Raw genomic sequence first — 23,941 nt, forward strand, 5'->3', positions numbered from 1 at the left:
TTCATGATGACACAGTGAAATGAAAGATAAGATATCAGAAAAAGGGGAAAAAAACAAAGAAAGAATAAAGAAGTAAATGAAAAAATCATGTGTGAGGTTTTACTTCCTTGGGCTCCATGATCACTGCAGATGGTGACAGCAGTCACGAAATTAAAAGACGCCTGCTTCTTGGGAGAAAAGCAATGACAAACCTAGACAGCATCTTAAAAAGTAGAGACATCACCTTGCCAACAAAAGTCCGTATAGTTAAAGCTATGGTTTTCCCAGTAGCAATGTATGGAAGTGAGAGCTGGACCATAAAGAAAGCTGATCGCCGAAGAACTGATGCTTTTGAATTCTGGTGCTGGAGGAGACTCTTGACAGTCCCATGGACTGCAAGAAGATCAAACCTATCTTTTCTGAAGGAAATCAGCCCTGAGTGCTCACTGGAAGGACAGATCCCGAAGCTGAGGCTCCAATACTTTGGCCACCTCATGAGAAGAGAAGACTCCCTGGAAAAGACCCTGATATTGGGAAAGATGGAGGGCACAAGGAGAAGGGGACGACAGAGGACAATATGGTGGGACAGTGTCTTCGAAGCTACAAACATGAGTCTGACCAAACTGCGGGAGGCAGTGGAAGACAGAAGTGCCTGGTGTGCTCTGGTCCAGGGGGTCACGAAGAGGCTGACACGACTAAACAACTAACAACAACAAATTGCTTTTTGCTCTTGCTCTCATTTTTAAAAAGCTATCTATCCATATGCTGCAAATATAAATATATTTTGATACTGTAGTGATTGTCCTTGAATCTACCTGACACACGGCCCTGCTCTCCGGCCACAACCTTTCAGAACCAAAGGTTTATGTGCATTAGCTTCTCTGCCCCCCTTAGTAAACAATAAATTTATTCATTTATTAAATAATAATAATAATATGCATATATTTTGTTTGCATGCTCCTTTTCGACACACACAAAAATCACGCTCAAAGCCGCTTCCATCAAAGAAATAGGGATGCCTTTCAAATAAGCGCTACAGAAGCAATTTCATAATAGGAGAGCAACAGAACCACTCGCATGTGGCCCCTAGAAGCTGTCACAGAGGGGAATGCGGCCCTCGAGCTGGGAGGGTAGTATTTCCAATAATAATAATAATAATAATAATTTATTTATACCCCGCCCTTCCCAGTTTAAAAACCGGGCTCAGGGTGGCTAACAGCAAATATAAAACATTGAAAAGGCTTCTGTCTCAATTAAAAGGGGTCCCGATCCTTTAGAATGGTATCAGTGAATGTTCACAGCTTGGGGGGAGCTACTAATGTTGTAGTTTGACCAAGTTTGAGGCAGATAATAATAATAATAATAATAATAATAATAATAATAATAATAATAATAATAATTTATAATTTATTATTTGTACCCTGCTCATCTGGCTGGGTTTCCCCAGCCACTCTGGGCGGCTTCCACAAAGACCAAAAATACACTAATATGTCATACATTAAAAAGTTTGCTAAACAGGGCTGCCTTAAGATGTCTTCTGAATGTCAGGTAGTTGTTTATCTCTTTGACATCTGGTGGGAGGGCGTTCCACAGGGCGGGTGCCACTACCGAGAAGGCCCTCTGCCTGGTTCCCTGTAACTTGGCTTCTCGCAGGGAGGGAACCGCCAGAAGGCCCTCGGAGCTGGACCTCAGTGTCCGGGCAGAATGATGGGGGTGGAGATGCTCCTTTGGGTATACTTGGCTGAGGCCGTTTAGGGCTTTCAAGGTCAGCGCCAACACTTTGAATTGTGCTCGGAAACGTACTGGGAGCCAATGTAGGTCTTTCAAGACCAGTGTTATATGGTCTCGGTGTCCGCTCTGTGATAGGAATTTTATGGTCTTAGATATATGCCAATGTTTATAACCGCACATACATAGATCAACACAGGAAGACCAACCTGGAACCATTTTGATTCCCAAACTGGCCAAATTTTGCAAGGTCAGTTTGCAAGGTCAAACTGGAAAAGTCTCCCCATTGTCTCTTTCCTCACAAATCCTGTCTTAAGGACACATTTAAGATATGAATAAGGTGTGAGCCTGTGACCTGGCCCAGGAAATAAGTATTTTACCACTACAAAAGACTGGCCAGGCTCCCCAGGAAATCCAATCAAGTAACTTGCCAGACAGGAGATAAACTGTGACAGGAGAAAAACAACATTTAAATTTCTCTGATGTAGGTGGGATGTATCTGAGGGGTGGTCTTAGGTTACACCCCTTCTGTGATGTATGCATAATATTTCTGGGGGTGGTCTTGATCTAGAGGATGGGAATTTCAAAACTCTTTATAAGCCCTTGCACAGCATTTTTGGGGGTCCTCTTCCTCTCCTGCGTGTGAGGGGAGCTCCCTGTTGCAACAATTCAGTAAAGATCAGGCTAACTAGTTGCTTTGCTTCTCAATATTCTCTGGTTGGCCTCTGTTATCTTCTCCTACCAATAGGGAACCTATGTAAGGACTCTATATGGGCTCTTGGGTACCCCATTAGGGAAAAAGGCATATTTTTATTTACAACAGCTCCCAGTCCCCAGTCTAGCTGCCGCATTCTGGATTAGTTGCAGTTTCCAGGTCACCTTCAAAGGTAGCAGAAGAACCTCCCTCTGGTTTCAGGATTTGGCTTTGTATCGAAATTTACCATTAAAAAGGACCCAGAATTCTCCAGTGCGGCACCTTCCCTGGGGATACGTAAGACCTCTGTGACCTGAGGGAAGGCAGAACCCAGGATACCTATGTCAATGTAGCAGGAAACACCCCCCCCCCATCATTCAGTTTGTACAAACTTCACACACACTCACACTCTACATACGCTACACTTCTGTTATAAATTCATAGATAATCAACCATACATCGGATTTGCACTGTTCCACTTTTATTTTACTCCCATCCTCTAGATCAAGACTACAAAATGGGGAAGGTTTGATACAGGCCACCATAATCCCTTGCGCATAGCAGCACATCCACAGGAGCCCTGCCCAGTTGCTATGCCAACCCTGATGGTCTCAGACAGAAGACCATCAACTACACAACAGACTGCATACACGAGTGGATTCAACACGGACTATAACAAAAGAACAGTGATTGGATTTCCCCTCAGGGGGCAGGAAACAGCGACTACCTTTTGTCTTCAGAAAATGACTCATGGGAGGGGGGAAAGAGGGGAACCAGCCAGGTGACAGGACACTCAGGTTACCACCACAACTCCTCCCTCAACCCCTCCTTTCTGTAATGTATGCATGATGTTTCTGGGGGTGGGCTTGACCTAGAGGAGGGGAATTTCAAAAGTTTTTATAAGGTCTTGCACACCATTGTTCTGGGTCTTTCCTCTCTCCTGCGAGTGAGGGGAACACCCTGCTGCAACAGTACAAGAAAGGCCAAGCCTACAGGCTGCTGATTTGCTCCAATTTACTCTGGTTGGTGTCTTTACTTTTTGTCCAAGGGAGCCCTCGGATTTTTCCGGTAACATCAAGAAAAACATACATGTTTTCATCAACAGCCTGAGATTGCTGATAAGGCAGCCTGTATCCCACCACCCCTGAAGTGACTTAAGACCTGCACGCCCTGATGGAAGGCAAAAGCTGTGGTGCCCATATTTTATACAATCTATTTGTTTCAGTAACTTAAAATTGTATTTTATTTTATTTTAAATAATATTTATTGAAAATTTAAAGTTACAAGAGAAAAGAAAGAAAGAAAAACAAGAAAAGCGAAAGAGCAGAATTAACAATACAAATCAATAATAAAAAGATAAAAAAGAGAATACAATACACCAACATCAAAAACAAAAACAAAAGAATAAATTTAAAAACAAATCCAATAATTCCATATTCTTATCTTCGTTAACTTATTTCCTTGACCTCCTCACACCTCCCTCTTTTGTATCCTAATTATTGTAGCAGGAAACCCCCCCCCCATCATTCAGTTTGTACAGACTTCACACACACTCACACTCACACACTACATACGCTACACTTCTGTTATAAATTCATAGAAAATCAACCATACATCAGATTTGCACTGTTCCACTTTTATTTTACTCCATGAAGGAAGGACTACAAAATGGGGAAGGTTTGATACAGGGCGCCATAATCCCTTCACCATACCAGCACATCCACAGGAGCCCTGCCCAGTTGCTATGCCAACCCTGATGGTCTCAGACAGAAGACCATCAACCCTGCATACACGAGTGGATTCAACCTGGACTATAACAAAAGAACAGTGATTGGATTTCCCCTCAGGGGGCAGGAAACTGCAAGCTCCCCTTTGTCACCTGGAAAGTACTCATGGGGAGGGGGAAAGGAGGAACCAGCCAGGTGACAAGACACTCAGGTTACCTCCACAACTCCTCCCTCAACCCCTCCTTTCTGTAATGTATGCATGATGTTTCTGGGGGTGGGCTTGACCTAGAGGAGGGGAATTTTATAAGGTCTTGCACACCATTTTCTGTGTCTTTCCTCTCTCCTGCGAGTGAGGGGAACACCCTGTTGCAACAGTTCAATAAAGGCCAAGCCTACAGGCTGCTGATTTGCTCCAATTTACTCTGGTTGGTGTCTTTACTTTTTGTCCAAGGGAGCCCTCGGATTTTTCCGGCAACATTATTAATTATCTCAGCAAATCCTTTCCATCTTTCACTATATTCTGTCCTTTAATTATCTTAATTTATTTTGGCCTTATCTCACCATACAGTAACTTAAAATTGTAACTAACCTTGGGTGCCTTGGTATATAAATGTAATAAATACAGTACACAAATGATAAAACTGACACGTTACATATTGATGGTGCAACAGATCTCATTTGTTATATCTCCAGAAATCTATGTAGATTAACATCCTGGCAGATGCAACCCAGTAGCCCAGCTGGAAGCCCACGGCCGGACACAAGGCGCCAGAAGCCCCCCTCGCCCGGCCGCCTCCCAAAATCCCCCGGCACTACTTTTCTAAAGGACCCTCTTCTTTCATCTAAGAGCCTCCGGCGGAAGGACACCAGCGGCAGGCGCATGACGTCACAATCGCACCTCACGCGGAGGCGTCCTGGCGTTGCCGCGGTAACCACAGACGCCTCTTTTTTTTACGGTGCGCACGCGCGGCGCCTCCTCGCCTCCGCGCCGGGACTTTAAAGGCACGCCGAAAACCCCTCACAAAGGATTTTACGAGGGAGAGCGCGCGGGAGAGCGCTGATTGGCTCTCTGCGCGGCGAGAGGCGGGCCAATCGGGGCGTCGGCACGCCGGCCGGAGAGGCGGGGATTGGTCGAGGGGGGCGCGGGGGCGGGCGCCGGGGGAGGGGGCGGGGCGGTGGGAAGGCGACGCTGACAGTTGGGCAGGATGTCGGCGAGGAGGCGCATCGGGGACCCGGAGGTGAGGGCTCGGCCCCTGCGGGGAGCCCCGGGAGACCCCGGCGCCCCTCTGCTTACCCCCCCTCACGAAGCCAAAACGGGGTGTTGTGTATGGGGGGGGTCGCCCTTCGTTTTTGGGGTCCCCCACCGACGACACCCCCCAATATCCCAGCTATGGCGCCTTTTCTCCCTCCTTTGTGGGGGCCTCTCCCTCAAACAGCACCTTATCCCTCTTTTTTGGGGGGGGGGGATTGTGGTCCTCATTTTAGGCGGGGTCCCCTCTGTGTTTTAATGATGGGTTTTAGTTGGGTTTTTACCTAGCTTGCATTTTAATTCTTTGTTGTTTCTATTAACCCATAGCATTAATTTAATAAACGTTATAATACCAACCTACTAAAAATAATAATGATGATGATGTATTTTAATCTTGTTTTTAGGTTGTATTCATTCGACTTGTTTTAATTGTTACTTGTTGGCTGCCCTGAGCCCGGCCTTGGCTGGGGAGGGCAGGGTATAAATAAAAAATTATTATTATTATTATTAATAATAATAATATCTCAAGCAACACTGGACCTGCATAAGAAAAAGAAGAATAGCCTTTCTTTCTCTTTCTCTCTCTCTCTCTCACACACATATTAATGTCACCTGCCGATCTTGGATTTTGTAATTTGGGGGGGGGGCTCCTCAAAGAGGCTGCTCTCCCCCCACACACATTTTTGGGGGCAAGGGGTGGGGCAAATATTTCCTCACTCTTTCTTTATTGAGGGTTCCCAATAAGCCCTGGCTTTGAGTCCCTAGGGAGCCCCTACCATAGACTCTTTCATTGCGGGAGGTGGGCTATTATTGTCCTGTTCGCCTTTTTGTTCTGTGTTTCTATGTTGTGTTTTTATGCTGTGAATCCGCCTTCGTGCTTCGGATGAAAAGTGGTATACGAATTTAATACCTAAGATAAAATAAAAATGGTTTTTTTTTGGGGGGTGGGGTGTTCTTTCCCTCAACCCAGGCTTCCCAAAGGGGACTAGAGACATTTGTGGAAGGGGAGAGGTCTTCTTGTAGCCATTAGCCACTCTGGCTGCATGGAACTTCCACAGTCAGGAGCAGTATACCTTCCAGGAGCAGTTGCTAGGAGACAAACTTGTGAGCTTCTCAGAAGCATCCTATTGGCAGGTACAGGAAGGAGGATGCTAGACCTGTTGTATCCAGCAGGGCTGCTGTAATATCTTGTCTGAGGTGCCTGAGGTGCACATTCAGAGCTGCTGCTGCTGCCACCCTCATTCTGACTTTTTAAAAAACAGGTTTCGGAAAGAAAGCTCTGGCTTTCTCATATTGATGCTTCCTGCTTCCGCTGATGTGGAAGGCAGGTACCAAATCGTTGTACTGTTTAAATTTCCTGCTGTTACTCTGGTGATGCCAACTGAATGTGAGAGCCAGTGGGATATGGGAGACTGGATTTGAGTTCCAGCCGAGGATCTGGGGAAGAATTTTCTCTGTCATTTTCTCTGGCTAGAAACATCATACTTGTAACTCACTGTGATTGATGGAGGCTTACTAGGTTGACCATGTTGGTGGGTAGGTAGTCATAGCGCATAGTACATGATTGCTGCATCCTTTTAACTGAGCTCTTGTCTTGGCTTTCCCTTTGCCCTGCATGGTTTCTGTAATGAGCGCTCTCTCCACCTCATATTGGTGATTTAATGGACGGATGTTGAAATTGCTTTATGAGTGACATGTGACTCTGGGTGGGAAACCTGTGGCCCTCCAGATGTTGCTCCCTCCATCCCTGGCCACTGATTGGCCAGACTGGCTGGGGCTGATGGGAGAAAGCCACAGGTTCCCGGACTCTGCAGTGACTTTGGAGGGTCAGGACTGAGATGGCAGTGGGCTGGTGGCAAAGTCCTGCTGAAATATTGTTCTACCCAAACAACTGCTTTCATTCGTTATGTTGTCGGACATAACTAAATTAATGATTGGTTGTGACACTCTGTTCAGAAGGGAGGCTGCAGCTCGTTGGTGGAGCACATGATGCTTTGAATGCAGAATATCACTGGTTCAATCTCTAGTAGCTCCAAGCAGGCCTGGGGAAAACTCTGTTGTGAATGTATATCAGAATTCTTGCTTCTCTGTGCTGCTGCAGAGTTTTGGGTAGGAACCTGTGGTGATATGGTGTGGTGTGTGTGTGCATGAAAGAGAGAAGCAATGACACAAATACTTTGCCAACCCTCCTCATTGTGAGGAGGAGAGAGAGTAGTTTAAAACAATTTATTTGATTCAATAATTGCCATTTTAACAGGATCGTGTGAATGGACCTTTGAGGCAGTTGTATATAATGCAGCATTGCCAGTTGGACAAGTGAACAAGGCTGCAAAGCTACTGGGTGCCTCTTTGTACAGGCAACCAATAACTTTTATGCTAGCTCCTAGGAATCTGGGTTATTTTTTCAGCCCTACACTTTTGCTGAAAGTTGATAGGAATCAAACGGAAGAGAATCATTTCCAGGGCATGTAATTGCCTGAGCTCAAGCCACAATATCTGTGTGCTGTCTGGCAGTCTACAGTTCTGTGCTGATATCTATTTTCCCTAGCAGGCCGTGAGTCCATTTGGAACCAGGAGATCAAATAACTCAGCCACTCTGGTCCTTCCAGTGCTGCTCTGACTGAGTGGTAGTTTGAACACCACCTAGCCAGGATCAGCGGTCTTCAAGCAAGTAGACTTTCTAACTCCCCAGTGCACAGCATGAAGACAAGGCCCTGCTGTACCTGAGGGCCTGTTAAAACCACTACCCTGTGTCAGTCTGGCATTACTGGAAGCAACAGGACAGCTGGGTTGTTAGATCATCTCCTCATCCTAATTTCCCTGAGGCGCACTGGGAGTCTCGGGGGTCACATTGGATCACTGTGACCTGTAGTCCTGCATGGCGCATGGACATTGTGGAGTGGGCCTACAATAATAAGACTTGTTTTTCCTTTCTCCCAGACCAAGGGGAGGAGAAAGGACCAGCTTAATATAGTAAGGATGGATGGCATATTTAGTACAGTGGTACCTCGGGTTAAGTACTTAATCCGTTCTGGAGGTCTATTCTTAACCTGAAACTGTTCTTAACCTGAATCACCACTTTAGCTAATGGGGCCTCCTGCTGCCACCGCGCCACCGGAGCACAATTTCTGTTCTCATCCTGAAGCAAAGTTCTTAACCCGAGGTACTTTTTCTGGGTTAGCGGAGTCTGTAACCTGAAGTGTCTGTAACCTGAAGTGTATGTAACCCAAGGTACCACTGTAAATAAATAAAAGGGATCCCCTTGGTTAAACTCAGCGAATGAAATGGAAGTAAAGCTGTTAGAGTAGGGGTAATAAATGTGTAGCGTTGGTAGAGGCTGGAGGAAGAAATAAAGTTTGTGTTGTGATAAAATGTGGTCTTATGCCATTTGCCTCTTTGCATATCTTAGTATATTGGCTCTTGGGTTTAGGACCACTACTGCCCAAATTTTCTTTCTGCACTCTTGTTTCAACAATTATGTGCACATCTCATCTGGCATTCCAGTTCTTCACTCCGTACTTGGGATACCTGTTGTGTATACTGAAGGTTTCTCTCTTTCCTTTTTTTCTTTCAAAAACACAACAGTTTTTGACCAAAAGGATCCCACAGAATCCTAAATACCAGCATGTAAAAACTCGCCTTGACACAGGTAAGTGAACATCTCTCTGCTTGGATAGAAATGTATTAATCAGAGAAAAGTGAGACAGAAACCTTGCTACGTCCAATCTGTGGAATTTTCCCCCTATATCCTGGAGGTTGTTACCTTTCAAGGGTTGTGGGCTGTGATGTCAGATCATGAGGTAACAATGTGCTTTTGTGACTTAGATCTCAGAGTAAACTTAGTACAAGCTATTAGAAAGTCAGCACATTTGATAATCGTGTTAGAGAAGGCTTGTAAACATAAGTATTTGGTCACCTATGATGAATAAGAATTGCCATGGGGCAATCAGGAGTGGAAGTATTAGAAAAGTCGGTTCTTTATTTCATTTCAGCCCTACTTATTTAAAAGGATTGTTGCAAGAGTCAGATGGGACAGGTGAAAACACGTTTGCCACCCTGAGCTCTTTGGAAGAAGAGCAGGACTAAAATGCAATAAATAAAATACATATTTCAAGCCTCACAGACCTAGCATTAACTATTTTTGGATGCCTATGATTTTCCAGCCCTACTAATCCACATTAAGGATTATGAGCATAGGATTAACTTAGAATAAACAGGTGAGGTGAGGCCTTGGTAACAGTTAAGATTTCTCCCAACATTTCCCCAACATTTCTATTGCTGTAGAATGAATTAATCGCACATCTTCGGTGGGAAAGGATGCATCATTGGGTGTATGTTCTCTTGTAGGTAGCAGTATGACCAAATACACTGAAAAACTGGAAGAGATCAAAAGAAGTGAGTAACATCACAACCACCACTTAGACTCCTGTAATCCACTCACTCAGACCCACAGATCGAGCTTGGGGGGGGGCAATGCAGGATAACTTGTTGTAGTGGGTTTAGCACTTTGAGGCTCTGCCATGTGACTTGGGATTGTTCCCACCCAAGCAGGGGGCAGGGGTCCTGGAATTAACGCGTTGTTGGCATCTTTGCAATTGCTGTCATGTATGATCTGGCTGAGATTCCTACATTGCAGGGAGTTGGGTTAGATGACCCTCAGGGTCCCTTGTTGGTGGTGTTTAGTCGTTTAGTCGTGTCCAACTCTTCGTGACCCCCTGGACCAGAGCACACCAGGCCCTCCTGTCTTCCACTGCCTCCCGCAGTTTGGTCAAACTTATGCTGGTAGCTTCGAGAACACTGGTCCACCATCTCGTCCTCTGTCGTCCCCTTCTCCTTGGGCCCTCCATCTTTCCCAACATCAGGGTCTTTTCCAGGGAGTCTTCTCTTCTCATGAGGTGGCCAAAGTCTTGGAGCCTCAGCTTCAGGATCTGTCCTTCCAGTGAGCACTCAGGGCTGATTTCCTTCAGAATGGAGAGGTTTGATCTTCTTGCAGTCCATGGGACTCTCAAGAGTCTCCACCACCACCAGAATTCAAAAGCATCCATTCTTCGGCGATCAGCCTTCTTTACGGTCCAGCTCTCACTTCCATACATCACTACTGGAAAAACCATAGCTATAACTATACAGGCCTTTGTTGGCAAGGTGATGTCTCTGCTTTTAAGGGTCCCTTACAACTCTACAATTCTATGATTCTGAGATCTCCCGCAACCCAAATTCAAAGCATCTCTGTTCAGGGAAAGTCACGTTCAGGGATTAATCTTCACCAAAGTGTGCCTATGTCACCGCGTGCATTTTCAGAACATCATTGTGCTAAAATGGGGACTGGAAGCTTTCCAAAACGAATGCTAAGATTGTCAGCTTAATTAATTCTGAGAACTGCCTTTTTAAGCTTTGTACAGTTCAAGTAGCAAGTCACATTACATACTTAGAATACAAAGGGATTTCAGGTGTATTTTTCAAAAACAAAACTGTTTTGGCTTTTCCTCACTCTGCACTCCTTTTTTTTAGTTGCAATTGCTTTGGTCAACTAGAAATGAAGTTACTTTGTTCCACAACATTCTTTTGTTCAGAGATTGCTTTTGAGTACTGAAATCTTAGCAGCGGTCTCGTTGTATCACGGCTACAAAACTTGTTGTGTTTCTGTCCCTTTCTTCCTCTGCACTCCCTGTTGTGCAATCCCGATTGCCTCTTTTGTGTCAGACTCTTTTTTTCTCTATAAATCCCACTTCAAGAAGCTTAGATGCAGGTACCCTCTCACTGGGCCAGTGGTGAATAGCACCTTGTGTGGTTCAGATAATTTGCTAACCATCTTTGATTTCTCATGGATAGACGACACCAGTTGGACACAGGCTTAAATGCCTGGTACAGTGTTGCCTCTGTCTCTTCTGTAACTTGAGAAAAAGAGCTGCGAGGCTAGAAAATCAAAACTGAGAAGCCAGCAGGTGTAGTCCTCATTTGCCTATCTAGTGGACACGGGTGAGAAACAAACCACCTAGTTTTCTTCTCATTGTAAATCTTGTTTTGCTGCTCCTGAGGAGTTCTAGACTCTTCTGAACAGTCGTACTTTGGTTGTCTCTGAATCTTTGCTTCAAGATGTCTGGAACCTTAAAGGGACCTTCTGAATTAGCTCCAGGTATGTTATGCTGATTTTGTGGGACAAAGTGGCTCTGTTAATTTTCTCTTCTATCTGATGCCCCTAACTGCTTTGGGCCACAGCTCCCTACTGGCTGGTGCTGATGGGAGCTGTAGATTTTCTTGTCTTCCCTTAAGGAGAGCCAGTGTGGTGTAGTGGTTAAGAGCGGTGGACTCGTAATCTGGGGAACCGGGTTCGCTTCCCTGCTCCTCCACATGCAACAAACAGAGTGTTTGTTGTGGGGGAGGAAGGGAGAGGAGAATGTTAGCCGCTTTGAGACTCCTTCGGGTAGTGATAAAGTGGGATAGCAAATCCAAACTCCTCTTCTTAAGGACAGCAAATTGTTGGATATCCATATCCATCATTTTTATAATGCCCCTGGACCAGGCCTGGCAGGGAAAATAATAAATAAATATTTACTCCATGGCAGGTGGTGCTAAGATTGTTTCATTTAAGGTGTTGGTAGCTAAAAAGCAAAGTTCAGTCATGCTCAGTTTAGCAGCATCTTGTATATGGTGACCTGATGAATATCCATGGAGTGGTTGTGACCCTTGTCTTGCTTTCTCGCGTCATTCAGAGTTGTATGTCGGCTTGTGCTTCAGTGTGCTCAGTCCTCTGCTTGTTAGCTCAGTGTGGGCTCGGTTGCATGAAGTAATTGGTGCTGCTGATTTGAGAAAGGGCTTTCTTTGGTTAGAAGGAGGTCTTATCTTAGGTGACCTTTTGGATCCCACCTCCAACCCTCTGTGAAGGCAGCAGTAGATAGTGCAGGGCTGAGGAAGCTGTCACCCTCCAGATGGTGATGATGGCATGCAACTCCCACCAGACCCAGCCAGCATGGCTAGTGATCAGGGATATGAAGGGGGTCCGATAATGTATATGGCAGGCCACAGATTTCCCCACCCTTGAGAGAGGGAATTGGCCTGGGAATTGGGTGAATCTTTAGTTGGATAGATCTGAGGGGTTTGGGCTCTGTTCCCTGCACAATCCCGTTCAAGGTGGTAGGGAGTGAGATTAGATTTCGTTCTAAGATAAGGTTACCAGATTTTTTTCAATGAATCTGGGGACACTTTTCAACTTCCTACTAAATAGATGGGTTTTGTCACAGGAATGATTTGTAAATCTGGGGACTGTCCCTGGGAAACGGGAATGCCTGGTAACCTTTTTCTAAGGTTCATAAGTTTTCGTACCTCCTTTGAAGAAGAGCGGAATGCAAGTATAATACGTGGAACTAATGCAATGGTGCTGCCAAAGTTTTCTCATAGATTACACCTCTTCACTGTTTTCCAGATTACAGATACAAGAAAGATGAGCTCTTCAAGAGACTGAAAGTGACTACTTTTGCCCAGCTGGTATGTTCTGTCCTTAAACTGTATTTTTCCTGAAGTGTCCCACTGTATTCACAGTACAGTGGTGCCTCGCAAGACAAAATTAATTCGTTCTGCGAGTTTTTTCGTTCTACCAGTTTTTTCGTCTTGCGAAGCACCACTGTGTATTAACGGTTTCCCGTAGGAATGCATTGGCGGTTAAAAAAAAAGGCGCAAGATGTTTCGTCTTGCAAAGCAAGCCCATAGGGAAATCCGTCTTGCGAAGCAACTCAGAAAATGAAAAACTCTTTCGTCTTGCGAGTTTTTCGTCTCCCAAGGCATTCGTCTTGCGAGGTACCACTGTAGTTTGAATGCTTCTCATAAGCTCCTATTGTCCCCTGCTCCCACCCCAGCTCTTGTATAACAGACGATCATATCTGTGAGCTCGCCATACTTCTGCAAATGAGACTTCCATCATTTAATATCCTGGACACCCAGCAGGATTCAAGGGTTCTTGGGCCCGTCAGGTGTCAACCCTGATATTAAACTATAATATGTGAAGCAGAAATAAAGATGCCGCGATATAACCCTCAGGGTCCCTTCATGCTCTGCAGTTCTGTGATTCCATGAAAACTCACACTAGGGTTGGCCTTGCTCTGGACTGGTGCTGCTTCCTGAGTCCCAGAACGACCCTTTTACTGAGCTGCTTTTGATCATGTCCTTGCCTCAATCCACAGGTGACCCAGGTTGCTTCCCTAGCTGAAGAAAACTCAGAAGTACCATGTGAGGAAATTCAAAAGTTTGATGGTAAGGTCCGGGGCTTCTAAGAAATTACTTTTTTTAAGGTTCTTGGAAATGGTAGAAGTGTAGGCATAAAGTCCTGCCTTGTAACTTTGTGCCAGTGGTCCATTTTGTCTGGCGCTGGCTGCTTGGTTTCCCCCAACCTATGACCTGAGATCCTGTTTTAGTATCAAACCTGGGATGTGCTGCTTATATAAAGCATGTCCTCTGCCGCTGGGCTATGGCCTTTCCCTACACAGAGGTCTGCTTACTCTTTTTTTTCCTTATTTAAGGAACTGTTTAGGTTCTCATGTGACAAAGTAAGCACTTGTTAAAAGTTAAAAGATTGTCCCAGAGATAGATGCGTGCCAGAAGTGGCTATGGTGGGCATTGTGTCTTGTCATCAGCGATGTCACAAACACTGTCCAGTGAGTGCTGGTTCTGTTCCTAGCAGGAGGCTTTGGGATTTGGCAAGTGCCGCTTGAAACATTACAGACAAGTCCTGAAAATTTGGTTTCCTGTGAGCGAATGAATGCAAATATAATCATGTGCTACAAGAGGAGAAGAGCACTTCTGCGTCTCTGGAAAGCTTATTGTCCATACAGTCTAGAGGCTTTGGAAATAGCCTCTATCTCATCGTCTACAGCAGAATTCCAGCCTTATCCCTGCACTTACCCTGCCTCCTCAGACTAAACCCTGTTATTACCAAATTTCTGTCTGTATTATTTTCCTCATTTTGTACACCACTGAGAGATTTAAAGGTCGTAAGAGATTCAGAAATGCTTTTAGATAAATTTCTTTTTCAGTGAAATATCTGCCTTCTCCCCACCCCTGTTTCAGAAGGCGATGCTGCTCCTGCAGATAACAGCCCTGACATGGCGGCAGAGACCAATGGCAAAAGCAGCCCTGGTGACAAACCAGCCAGTCCCATCCTGTTCATAAACAACACCGGAGCCGGGGAGTCGCATCGTTCCACCCTACAGAGGTATCCAAGAGTCTGTCTCTGTGCTCGGGCTTCCTTCCTTCCACCTGCCATGATTCCCTTTGCTCCCTGCAAAGATGGGTTTGGGGGAAAATCAGTGATGCAATTTGATGAAGTCCGCTAATACTAATAGATGAGACTCCAAAAGCAACACATGGTATTCCAAACCATTGCTTAGCTTGGCTTAAAATGCTAAAGCAGGTCCATTGGGCTCTTGGCGTGTTTGATAGCCTTTCCAAAAAGTTGGATGAGACAAGCGTCCACGAGAAAGGAGTTGGAAAGCAAAGAACTGTGATCATAGATGCCTCCCTCCTTGTCCTAGCTGGGCACCCGGGTCCTTTTCTATCAATGACCGTTAGCCATCAGCTAAATGGAATCTCAAGAAGCAGCATACCTTCATACCAGCTGCTGGGGACAAATAGCAGGAGGAGGGCTACTGCTTTCATGCCCTGCTTGTGAACTTCTCACAAGCATTGGGGAGTGTTCAGTGGGCGAAGTTGGGAAGCCTAGTGGGTCACATTTGGCCCAGGGGCCAGATGTTCCCCACCCCTGGGCTAGCTGGGCTTTTGTCCTTATATTTAAAGGTAAAGGGACCCCTGACCATTAGGTCCAGTCGTGGCCGACTCTGGGGCTGCGGCGCTCTCGCTTTACTGGCCGAGGGAGCCGGCGTACAGCTTCTGGGTCATGTGGCCAGCATGACTAAGCCGCTTCCGGCGAACCAGAGCAGCGCATGGAAACGCCGTTTACCTTCCCGCCGGAGTGGTACCTATTTATCTACTTGCACTTTGATGTGCTTTCAAACTGCTAGGTTGGCAGGAGCAGGGACTGAGCAATGGGAGCTCAGCCCGTCACGGAGATTCAAACCACCGACCTTCTGATCAGCAAAGTCCTAGGCTCTGTGGTTTAACCCACAGCGCACCCACGTCTCTGTCCTTATATTTAACCTCACCTTTTCCCATTAAGTTCAAGGAATCATTCTATGTCTTTGCTCTCCCATTTTATCTTTGCAAGAACCCTGCAGAGTAGGTTAGGGTATCTTCAGATGCTCTTAGTCATCGGCAGCAGGAGCAGAACCCCCCCCCCCCTGTGATCTTAAGGGGTTACAGGATTCATCACCTAGGAAACTGGCTGGATTGCTGTCTGTTCTGAACTCAGAGGGCAGTGTCTGTCTGTCACTGAGTTGCTGGCTCGTTTGGTCAGCTTCCGCCTGGCACTGATAACCACAGAAACATACTATTTTGACCTGACAGGCTGACGGCGGTCCTTATTGTGCCTTTATCCTGAAGTTAACGGCTCCTCTTTCTCCCAGTGTCATCAGCGGCGTGGGTGAGCTGGACCTGGGGAGAGATGCCCCGAAGAAAACGGAAAACTTTGCAAAAGACAGACCTTACCCCGACTGCCCCTACCTGCTGCTGGACGTGCGAGAGCGGGATGCGTTTGAGCAGTGCCACATAGTGGGAGGTGAGGCAGCCAGAGCGTCCCCCCAAGGGTTGCGTGCGTGGGGGTGCACCATAAACATCCCCCCCCCTTGCAGAGGCTAATCACCTTTAGAGAAAACCAGAATGGACAAAACAGCCTCTCAACTGCAGAGAAGGTTGTGGAGGTGTCCAGCTTGCCCTGAAGACAAGAGCTGCTTCCAGTATTCCAACTTACGTCTGCCGATGCCTTTTGACTCCCCCTGGTGTCAGGTGGTGGTGGTGGTTGCTTGTGAGTAACCAGGCAGGACTCCGACCTGGCTTTTACAGGTTTTACAGTGGTGCCCCGCAAGACGAATGCCTCGCAAGACGGAAAACCCGCTAGACGAAAGGGTTTTCCGTTTTGGAGGTGCTTCGCAGGACGAATTTCTCTATGGGCTTGCTTCGCAAGACAAAAATGTCTTGCGATTCCTGGGGGTTTTTTCCGCTCCCCACCCCCTTTATCTAAGGCACTAAGCTGCTAATAGCCTTTTAGCAGCTAATCCCTTAAGCCTTTAATAGCCGCTAATAGCCGCTAAACCGCTAATAGTGCTAATCTGCTAATCCGCTAATGGGCTTGCTTCGCAAGATGAAAAAAATGCTAGACGAAGAGACTCACAGAACGGATTCTTTTCGTCTTGCGAGGCAGCACTGTATTGTGCAAACTATTTACAGTGCAGATCTACCAAGCTTATGTCCATCTTGGTCACTTGCAGAATCCGGGAGTGGCCCCTTCCGGCTTCTCCCCACCCCAAGCCTCCTCCTCCCCTCCTTGCATTTCACCCCCCTGCACAAGCTGGGCGACGGAAGTGGCGTGCGTTCCTCCTGGCCAGCCTGGCTAGGTGAGGCGCTGGGGCTCTCAGCAACATCCTCGAGCCCCTTCCCTCTCTTCCCCACTGGAGGTGTGGCTTTTCCCACCGCTGGAAGAGGAACTGCTCCTCAGGAGTTTTGGAGGCTCTCTGTATCCCAACGGCCCCCCGTCTCCCTCCCCTGTTCAAATGGCAGTCCCCTGACACCTGGCTTCTTAAAAAGAGCTCCAAGAACTGCAGGCTGTTTTCTAGCTCAGGAGACGGCAATGAGCAACTGACTCCCCAATCACCACTGCATGAATTCAGTCTCTAAAGTGCTCACCAAAGTGATAATACACTATTTTATTTATATATCCACAGATCTCAGAGCAGTCACCACGCCTACTTGCTTAGGTGATAATTTTGTGCACCTGACAAAGTGGACTCTGGCCCACAAAGCATAACGATAACATTCATTCATTCATTCATTCATATGCTCCCCATCCGATTCAGTTGCCCTGCCACTCTGGGCAGCTCCCAACAGTAAAAACATAATAAGACAGCTGACACTAAAAACTTACTTGAGCAGGGCTGCCTTCAGATGTCTTTTTAAAATCACAAAATGCTGTTGGAAGATTAACAAAATGCCACGGGATTCTGAGTCATTGGTGTTGTCCACAAGTAACAGGCTTCCTCCTCTGGGGTTTGCTATCTGCAGACACTGAGCCTGCTTAGAAGCAACTCTGTAAGACAGGGGGTCCTACCGCACTCCTTGGTACCAGAGGTGACCACATCAGGAAAGGGCGGGGGGGGGAGCAGTTTACAAATGCAGTCCAAGCTGCAAGTCTGTCTCCTATGCTTAGCCTCCTCCCTCAGTAGGAGAAGGCATCCTGGAAACGATGCCTTATGAGGAACGGCTAAGGGAGCTGGGCATGTTTAGCCTGGAGAAGAGGAGGTTAAGGGGTGATATGATAGCCATGTTCAAATATATAAAAGGATGTCACATAGAGGAGGGAGAAAGGTTGTTTTCTGCTGCTCCAGAGAAGCGGACACGGAGCAATGGATCCAAACTACAAGAAAGAAGATTCCACCTAAACATTAGGAAGAACTTCCTGACAGTAAGAGCTGTTTGACAGTGGGATTTGCTGCCAAGGAGTGTGGTGGAGTCTCCTTCTTTGGAGGTCTTTAAACAGAGGCTTGACAACCATATGTCAGGAGTGCTCTGATGGTGTTTCCTGCATGGCAGGGGGTTGGACTCGATGGCCCTTGTGGTCTCTTCCAACTCTATGATTCTATGATTCTATTCTATGATTCTAGGTATTTTGGCCCATCTGCTTCAGCAGCAGATCTGTACAATTGGCACACATATGTTGGAGTTCCACCCTCCCAGTTTAAGTCCCAGTGAGAGAAAGAAAACAGGGCTTCTGCTGAGCTTTAGGAAGAAAAAGAAATTCAATAGTGTGATCAGCCTTTTCTCTTTCCCTCCCCTTTCCCCTTTCCAAGCACAATTCAAAGTGTTGGTGCTGACCTGGAAAGCCCTAAACGGCCTCGATACAGTATACCCGAAGGAGCGACTCCATCTTTCTGCCCGGACACTGTGGTCCAGCTCCGAGGGCCTTCTGGCAGTTCCCTTGCTGCAAGAAGCCAAGTTACAGGGAACCAGGCAGAGGGCCTTCTCGGTAGTGGCACCCGCCTTGTGGAATGCCCTCCCATCAGATGTCAAAGAGAAAAACAACTACCAGGCATTTAGACGACATCTGAAGGCAGCCCTGTTTAGGGAAGCTTTTAATGTTTAATAGGTTGTTGTATTTTAGTGTTTTGTTGGTAGCCGCCCAGAGTGGCTGGGGAAACCCAGCCAGATGGGTAGGGTATAAATAAATTATTATTATTATTATTATTATTATTATTATTATTATTATTATTATTATTACAGTGGTGCCCCGCAAGACGAATGCCTCGCAAGACGGAAAACCCGCAAGACGAAAGGGTTTTCTGTTTTCAGAGGTGCTTCGCAAGACGAATTTCCCTATGGGCTTGCTTCGCAAGACGAAAATTGACGAAAATTTTTGAGGTTTTTTTCCGCTCCCAAACCCCTTTTTCTGAAGCGCTAAGCTGCTAAAAGCCTTTTAGCAGCAAAACCGCTAATCCCTTAAGCCTTTAATAGCCGTTAATAGCCCTTAAACTGTCAATAGCGCTAATAGCGCTAATCCGCTAATGGGCTTGCTTCACAAGACGAAAAAACCGCAAGACGAAAAGACTCGCGGAACGGATTCTTTTCGTCTTGTGAGGCACCACTGTATTATTATTCCCTGTCTTAGCTAGTGAACTGAAAGAGGCAAAAATGGTCAAGGTGTCTTCTCACACTGGGGTTCTTCGCCTGGCACTGCTGCTCTTGCTTGGAAGTGGATGGACCCCTAAGCCTCTGCTCTGGCTTCTTTTCTCCAGCATTGTCCTATCTGAAGAGCTAGAGAACCATCCTCCCACCTCCAAATGGATGCTCACGATTCCAATATGATTTTGTGTGTGTGTGTGTTTTCTCAGCTGTAGAAAATGAGAACAGGCCTGCTTAGTTTCTCTCTTCTGTTCTAAGCTTGCTTTTCTCTTCCCTTTGCAGCTTACTCCTACCCAATCGCCACGCTATCCAGAACCATGAATCCCTATACGAATAACATTTTGGAATACGTATCCTTCATGCAAAGAAGCATCTGGGTGTTCTGCCGCTATTTCTTCTTCCAATGCACAGCTTGATCAGGAGCCCTGACTCCACAGGAAGCGAAGCTCACAGTCCCTTAACGTTCCCTTTGAGGAAAGCTCACTTCTGTGCTCAGATCCACTTGATCATCATATTTCGCTGCTTTCCCCACAGTATGTCTTCCAGATCCATGTTTCCTTTGCATATGTGGGTCTGGAACCCCATGGGGATCAAAGCAAATGGGGAAAACTTCAGGGATCTGAAGGGTGGAGAGAGATGAAGCATTGGGGCTCCAGGATACCTGCCTGGGGTGCATAAGCCAACGTCCAATATGTGGAGCTTTTGCTGCCCCCACCTCCTCCTACTTACCAGTCTATGATCCTTCCTCTTCACAACATCCCCTGACATGCACCCTCTCACACCATTAAGGAGAGGAGATGCGGGTGGCGCTATGGGTTAAACCACAGAGCCTAGGACTTGCCAATCAGAAGGTCGACGGTTCAAATCTCCGCGAAGGGGTGAGCTCCCGTTGCTCAGTCCCTGCTCCTGCCAACCTAGCAGTTCGAAAGCACGTCACTGCAAGTAGATAAATAGCTATCACTCCGGTGGGAAGGTAAACGGTGTTTCCGTGCGCTGCTCTGGTTCGCCAGAAGCGGCTTAGTCATGCTGACCACATGACCCGGAAGCTGTACGCCGGCTCCCTCGGCCAATAAAGCGAGATGAGCGCCGCAACCCCAGAGTCGGTCACGACTGGACCTAACGGTCAGGGGTCCCTTTACCTTATAATAAACTATCCATCTTCTTTCCTCCCAATCCTATTCCTTACCCCCGGGACTAAAAGGAGACACAGAATATCTCTCCTCATTTAAAATGCCCAGGGATGTTACCTAATTTAGCTCACTTCCAAAGACAGAATTTGAGTTTTAATTTGTTTTGATGGAGTCGAGAGCTGTTGCTTGCCCGTCTTTGACAGAAACCGAATGTTGAGGCTACTGACCTTGGTTTCCCTTGAGAGAAAGTGTTGACGCTTGTGTCCAAATCTCACTTCTCAAAGCCTAGGTGCCCCTCATCTGCCATTGGAGTGAGCTGTCAGGCACTGTTACTTTGACCTTCCCAAACGCTTGAGGCTGGGGTCAGGGGCGGGACTTTGCCACCATCTTGTTCTCTTCCCACTTCCGTTGATTCTACAAGCCTTAGCACCTCCACCCGCCAGAAAAACGCTCATGGAAAGATCATCATTCTGTACGACGACGACGAGAGAGTAGCGAGCCAAGCTGCTACCACCATGTGTGAAAGGGGTTTTGAAAACTTGTTCATGCTCTCTGGAGGTAGGAAGACCTGGAATTTCCCTGCTAATTACCTGCTAGTTTCAGGCATCAAATCCCTTCTCCCTCCCCTCCAGCCCTCACACACAGAGGCCACTTTGCAATGTGATCTCTAGAGAACTGACGTGCATTGCATATAGTACAGTGATGTGCCCTGGTGGCTATGCTTGCACACGAACATGCCTAAAGAGCTAAATTTCTGGAAAGATCAAACCAGTTTAATAGGCTCGGCTAATTAGGTCAAAACCCCATGCCAAAGTTGCCCCAAATCCTGCTTTTGTGACCTGTCTGGTTATGCAAATCAGAAAGCACACTTTGCGTATATCTGGGTTTCTCTTTTAAAAGAGCTGAGCATAGCACATTAGCCCTGAACACAGAAACCTCATTTCGTCCCTGCTTCCTCAGTGTTTCAATGAACAGGCAGCTGTATTTTTTTCCGCCATATTCCCTCACCCAGCAGGGCAAAGAGAGAGTGATATGTGCACTGCCTCCATTTCCAGTGCTAAATGTGCAACGGACCATGCCGATATAGGCAGAGGCTTCATTCTAAACCAGCCTTTAGCACGTTCAGAGTAACATCGGAAGGTGTCGAGCCGGACTGCGTTGTCAGAATCTCTTCCTTTCTTGCCTGCCAGGTCTCAGAGTCGTTGCTCAGAAGATCCCTGAAGGTCTCGTAACTGGCACATTCCCTTCCTCTTGCCTCTCGGCCAGCCAGCCTGGGACCGCCCGGAAAAGAGCCACTCCCAGGCAGCCCCTCCCCCCGCCCGCTGAGAATAAATGGAGATTTACAGCAGAGGATCTACAAAAGATACAGTACTATCTAGAAGAGGAGCAACTTCCGACAGATTCCGCCAGTAAGACTTAGCTGTCTGTCTCCTACAGCCGGGGTTATCACCTTTGGTCAGGCAAAATATGGGACAAGTCCGGGGGGGGGGAGATGGGGGGCTAAAATTACTCTCCCTGGTGCAGAAATGACTTCAGAGCAATCCATTATAATGGGTTGTTTCCAATGCTAGTCATACAATAGACCAAATGAAATTTACGGGCCTAGGTTAGCAATGCATATTAATTTCAATGACTCACTTCCTCCCCACCTGCTGAATTTCTGTCAGTCAGAAAGAATGGTAAATGTAAAACTTCTGAATTACTGCTCTGGTGTTTTTTAAAACACTCGAAAAAACTTGCAGTCAGTAGAACATACAAGCTAAGAACATCTGTTAAAACCAACATAATAATAATAATAATAATAATAATAATAATAATAATAATAATAATAATAATAATTTCTACCCCACCCATCTGGCTGGGTTTCCCCAGCCAATACAATAACCTATTAAACATTAAAAGCTTCCCTAAACGGCTGCCTTCAGATGTCTTCTGAAAGTTTGGTAGTTATTTTTCTCTTTGACATCTGCTGGGAGGGTGTTCCACAGGGCAGGCGCCACTACCGAGAAGGTCCTCTGCCTGGTTCCCTGTAACCTCACTTCTCACAGGGAGGGAACCGCCAGAAAGCCCTCGGAGCTGGACCTCGGTGTCCGGGCTGGACAATGGGGGTGGAGACGCTCCTTCGGGTATACTGGGCCGAGGCCGTTTAGGGCTTTCAAGGTCAGCACCAACACTTTGAATTGTGCTCGGAAACGTACTGGGAGCCAATGTAGGTCTTTCAAGACTGGTGTTATATGGTCTTGGTGGCTGCTCCCAGTCACCAGTCTAGCTGCCGCATGCAGCAATTCAATATATATATCATCACAGGTAAGTTATTATTTAGGTTACAGGATGAACATAAGCCCCCAAAGACAGATTCCGGCCCTGAGAAGCTTACAGCCTAAGTTTTAACATTGAGTGGAGCAAAGAGGTTCAGGGCAAAAGAGGGGAAAAGTCCCAGGCCTGGATGTGTCCCAAGCTGTGCCTTGTCGGTGGCAGTAGGCCTGGGTTGCTTAGCCAGAGGGCAGCTTGCCTCACTCCCCCTCCTGTTCTTCTTCCTCTCTTCCAGCCCGTCTTAGCCGCGGTTCTTCAGCTCGAGACTCCAAAGCCACCGCCGTGCGGAGCAGCCAGAACCTGCCCAGCACCAACACAGCGGTGGCCCTCTCCACCCGCTCCCTCAGCAGCAGCAGCCTGCAAAGCAGGCCCTGGAGATAGACGGTGTCCTTTCCCACTCAATAAAAGAGAGCCCCTCTCCTGGGGCCCTTTGATCACTACAGCCAGTCTTTCGCTTTTAGGAAGGTGGTGCGCACGGGACAGAGAGGGGCAGAGGAGCAAATGTGGGCAAGGTATGGGACAGGAGAGGGGGAAACGCCGCAGGCCAAGGACCTCTGGAGCGGAAAAGAAGCCCAGGGTGGGAAGGAAACAGGCTAACCTTATCTAAACCTCCCGGCTAAGACTCTGGTTGGTGTTTGTCATTGCCTCCCCCCACCCCTAAAGGTAATGGGATTTCCTAACTGCTGGTACGTGAGAACATGTAAACCAGAGCAATCCAAAAAGGTGACTGGACTTTGAACAGAAATGGAGCAAAATGAGCAAAATTAGTAGTGAGCAAAGTTAGTTCTAAGTGCTTGAGTTTTAATAACTAGACGTTTGTGGTACAACCAGGGGATGAATGGGTGATTTGAGTGTTTAATTTGTGGCCTTCTGCCCAGAGTTCTTTGTCGTCGTCCCAAAAATACTCTTAAGAACAGCAGGGGAAAAGAACGTAACTCCTCCGCTTCCTGGATTTTCAGAGCCATAAACCTTGGCCGGCTGTTTTTCCTGCTGTGGCCGTTCCAGGCTATGATTGTGAATATGTGGGCAGCACAGAGGGAAATTTCCCTCCCCTAATGTTGAAGGATAACTTTGGGGACCAGATCGTGAAAGATGCTGGAAATAAGATGCAAGGGATAGAAGGCAAAGCCTAGATGAAATCTCTTCTCAATAAAACGTCCTGATTTTGGGAGAGTAGCAGAAGTTGTGGTGGAGGGAGAGCGTATCCGTCCCACTTCGTAATTCCATTGTTTGTTTGCCTCCGAGGGTGGTGCTGAGCATCACAATGGAGCGGTGTAATTCCACCCCTGGTAGTTTTGAGGCCGCTCATACCTCAAAAGGGCAGCGTTTCACATACAGATAGCTTCTG

At 46.8% G+C, this 23,941-nt stretch overlaps 1 protein-coding gene and 1 long non-coding RNA gene across 2 annotated transcripts in view; one reads left to right on the top strand and one right to left on the bottom strand.

Moving 5' to 3' along the window:
* LOC310659319 overlaps positions 1 to 23,941 on the bottom strand; it is a 112,738-nt gene that overhangs the window by 24,473 nt on the left and 64,324 nt on the right. The window lies entirely within an intron of this gene.
* On the top strand, positions 5,286 to 23,033 carry CEP41 (centrosomal protein 41). The gene is made up of 11 exons (XM_083402345.1): positions 5,286 to 5,366; positions 8,963 to 9,026; positions 9,725 to 9,772; positions 12,798 to 12,859; positions 13,552 to 13,621; positions 14,435 to 14,579; positions 15,886 to 16,037; positions 19,433 to 19,500; positions 20,724 to 20,838; positions 21,471 to 21,689; positions 22,829 to 23,033. Exons 1-11 carry the CDS (start codon positions 5,334 to 5,336, stop codon positions 22,972 to 22,974), a joined length of 1,122 nt encoding a protein of 373 aa, XP_083258471.1. The 5' UTR covers positions 5,286 to 5,333; the 3' UTR covers positions 22,975 to 23,033.

The sequence above is a fragment of the Podarcis tiliguerta genome, assembly GCF_965153285.1.
Source record: "Podarcis tiliguerta genome assembly, chromosome: 10".
In the NCBI taxonomy this organism is placed as follows: domain Eukaryota; kingdom Metazoa; phylum Chordata; class Lepidosauria; order Squamata; family Lacertidae; genus Podarcis; species Podarcis tiliguerta.

Bases quoted from the DNA above. Each gene is read 5' to 3' on its own strand.
- CEP41 (XM_083402345.1), top strand. From the start codon at position 5,334: ATGTCGGCGAGGAGGCGCATCGGGGACCCGGAG. The intron at 13,622-14,434 runs GTAAGGTCCGGG...CCCCTGTTTCAG, and splicing joins GGAAATTCAAAAGTTTGATG to AAGGCGATGCTGCTCCTGCA. The intron at 14,580-15,885 runs GTATCCAAGAGT...TCTTTCTCCCAG, and splicing joins CATCGTTCCACCCTACAGAG to TGTCATCAGCGGCGTGGGTG.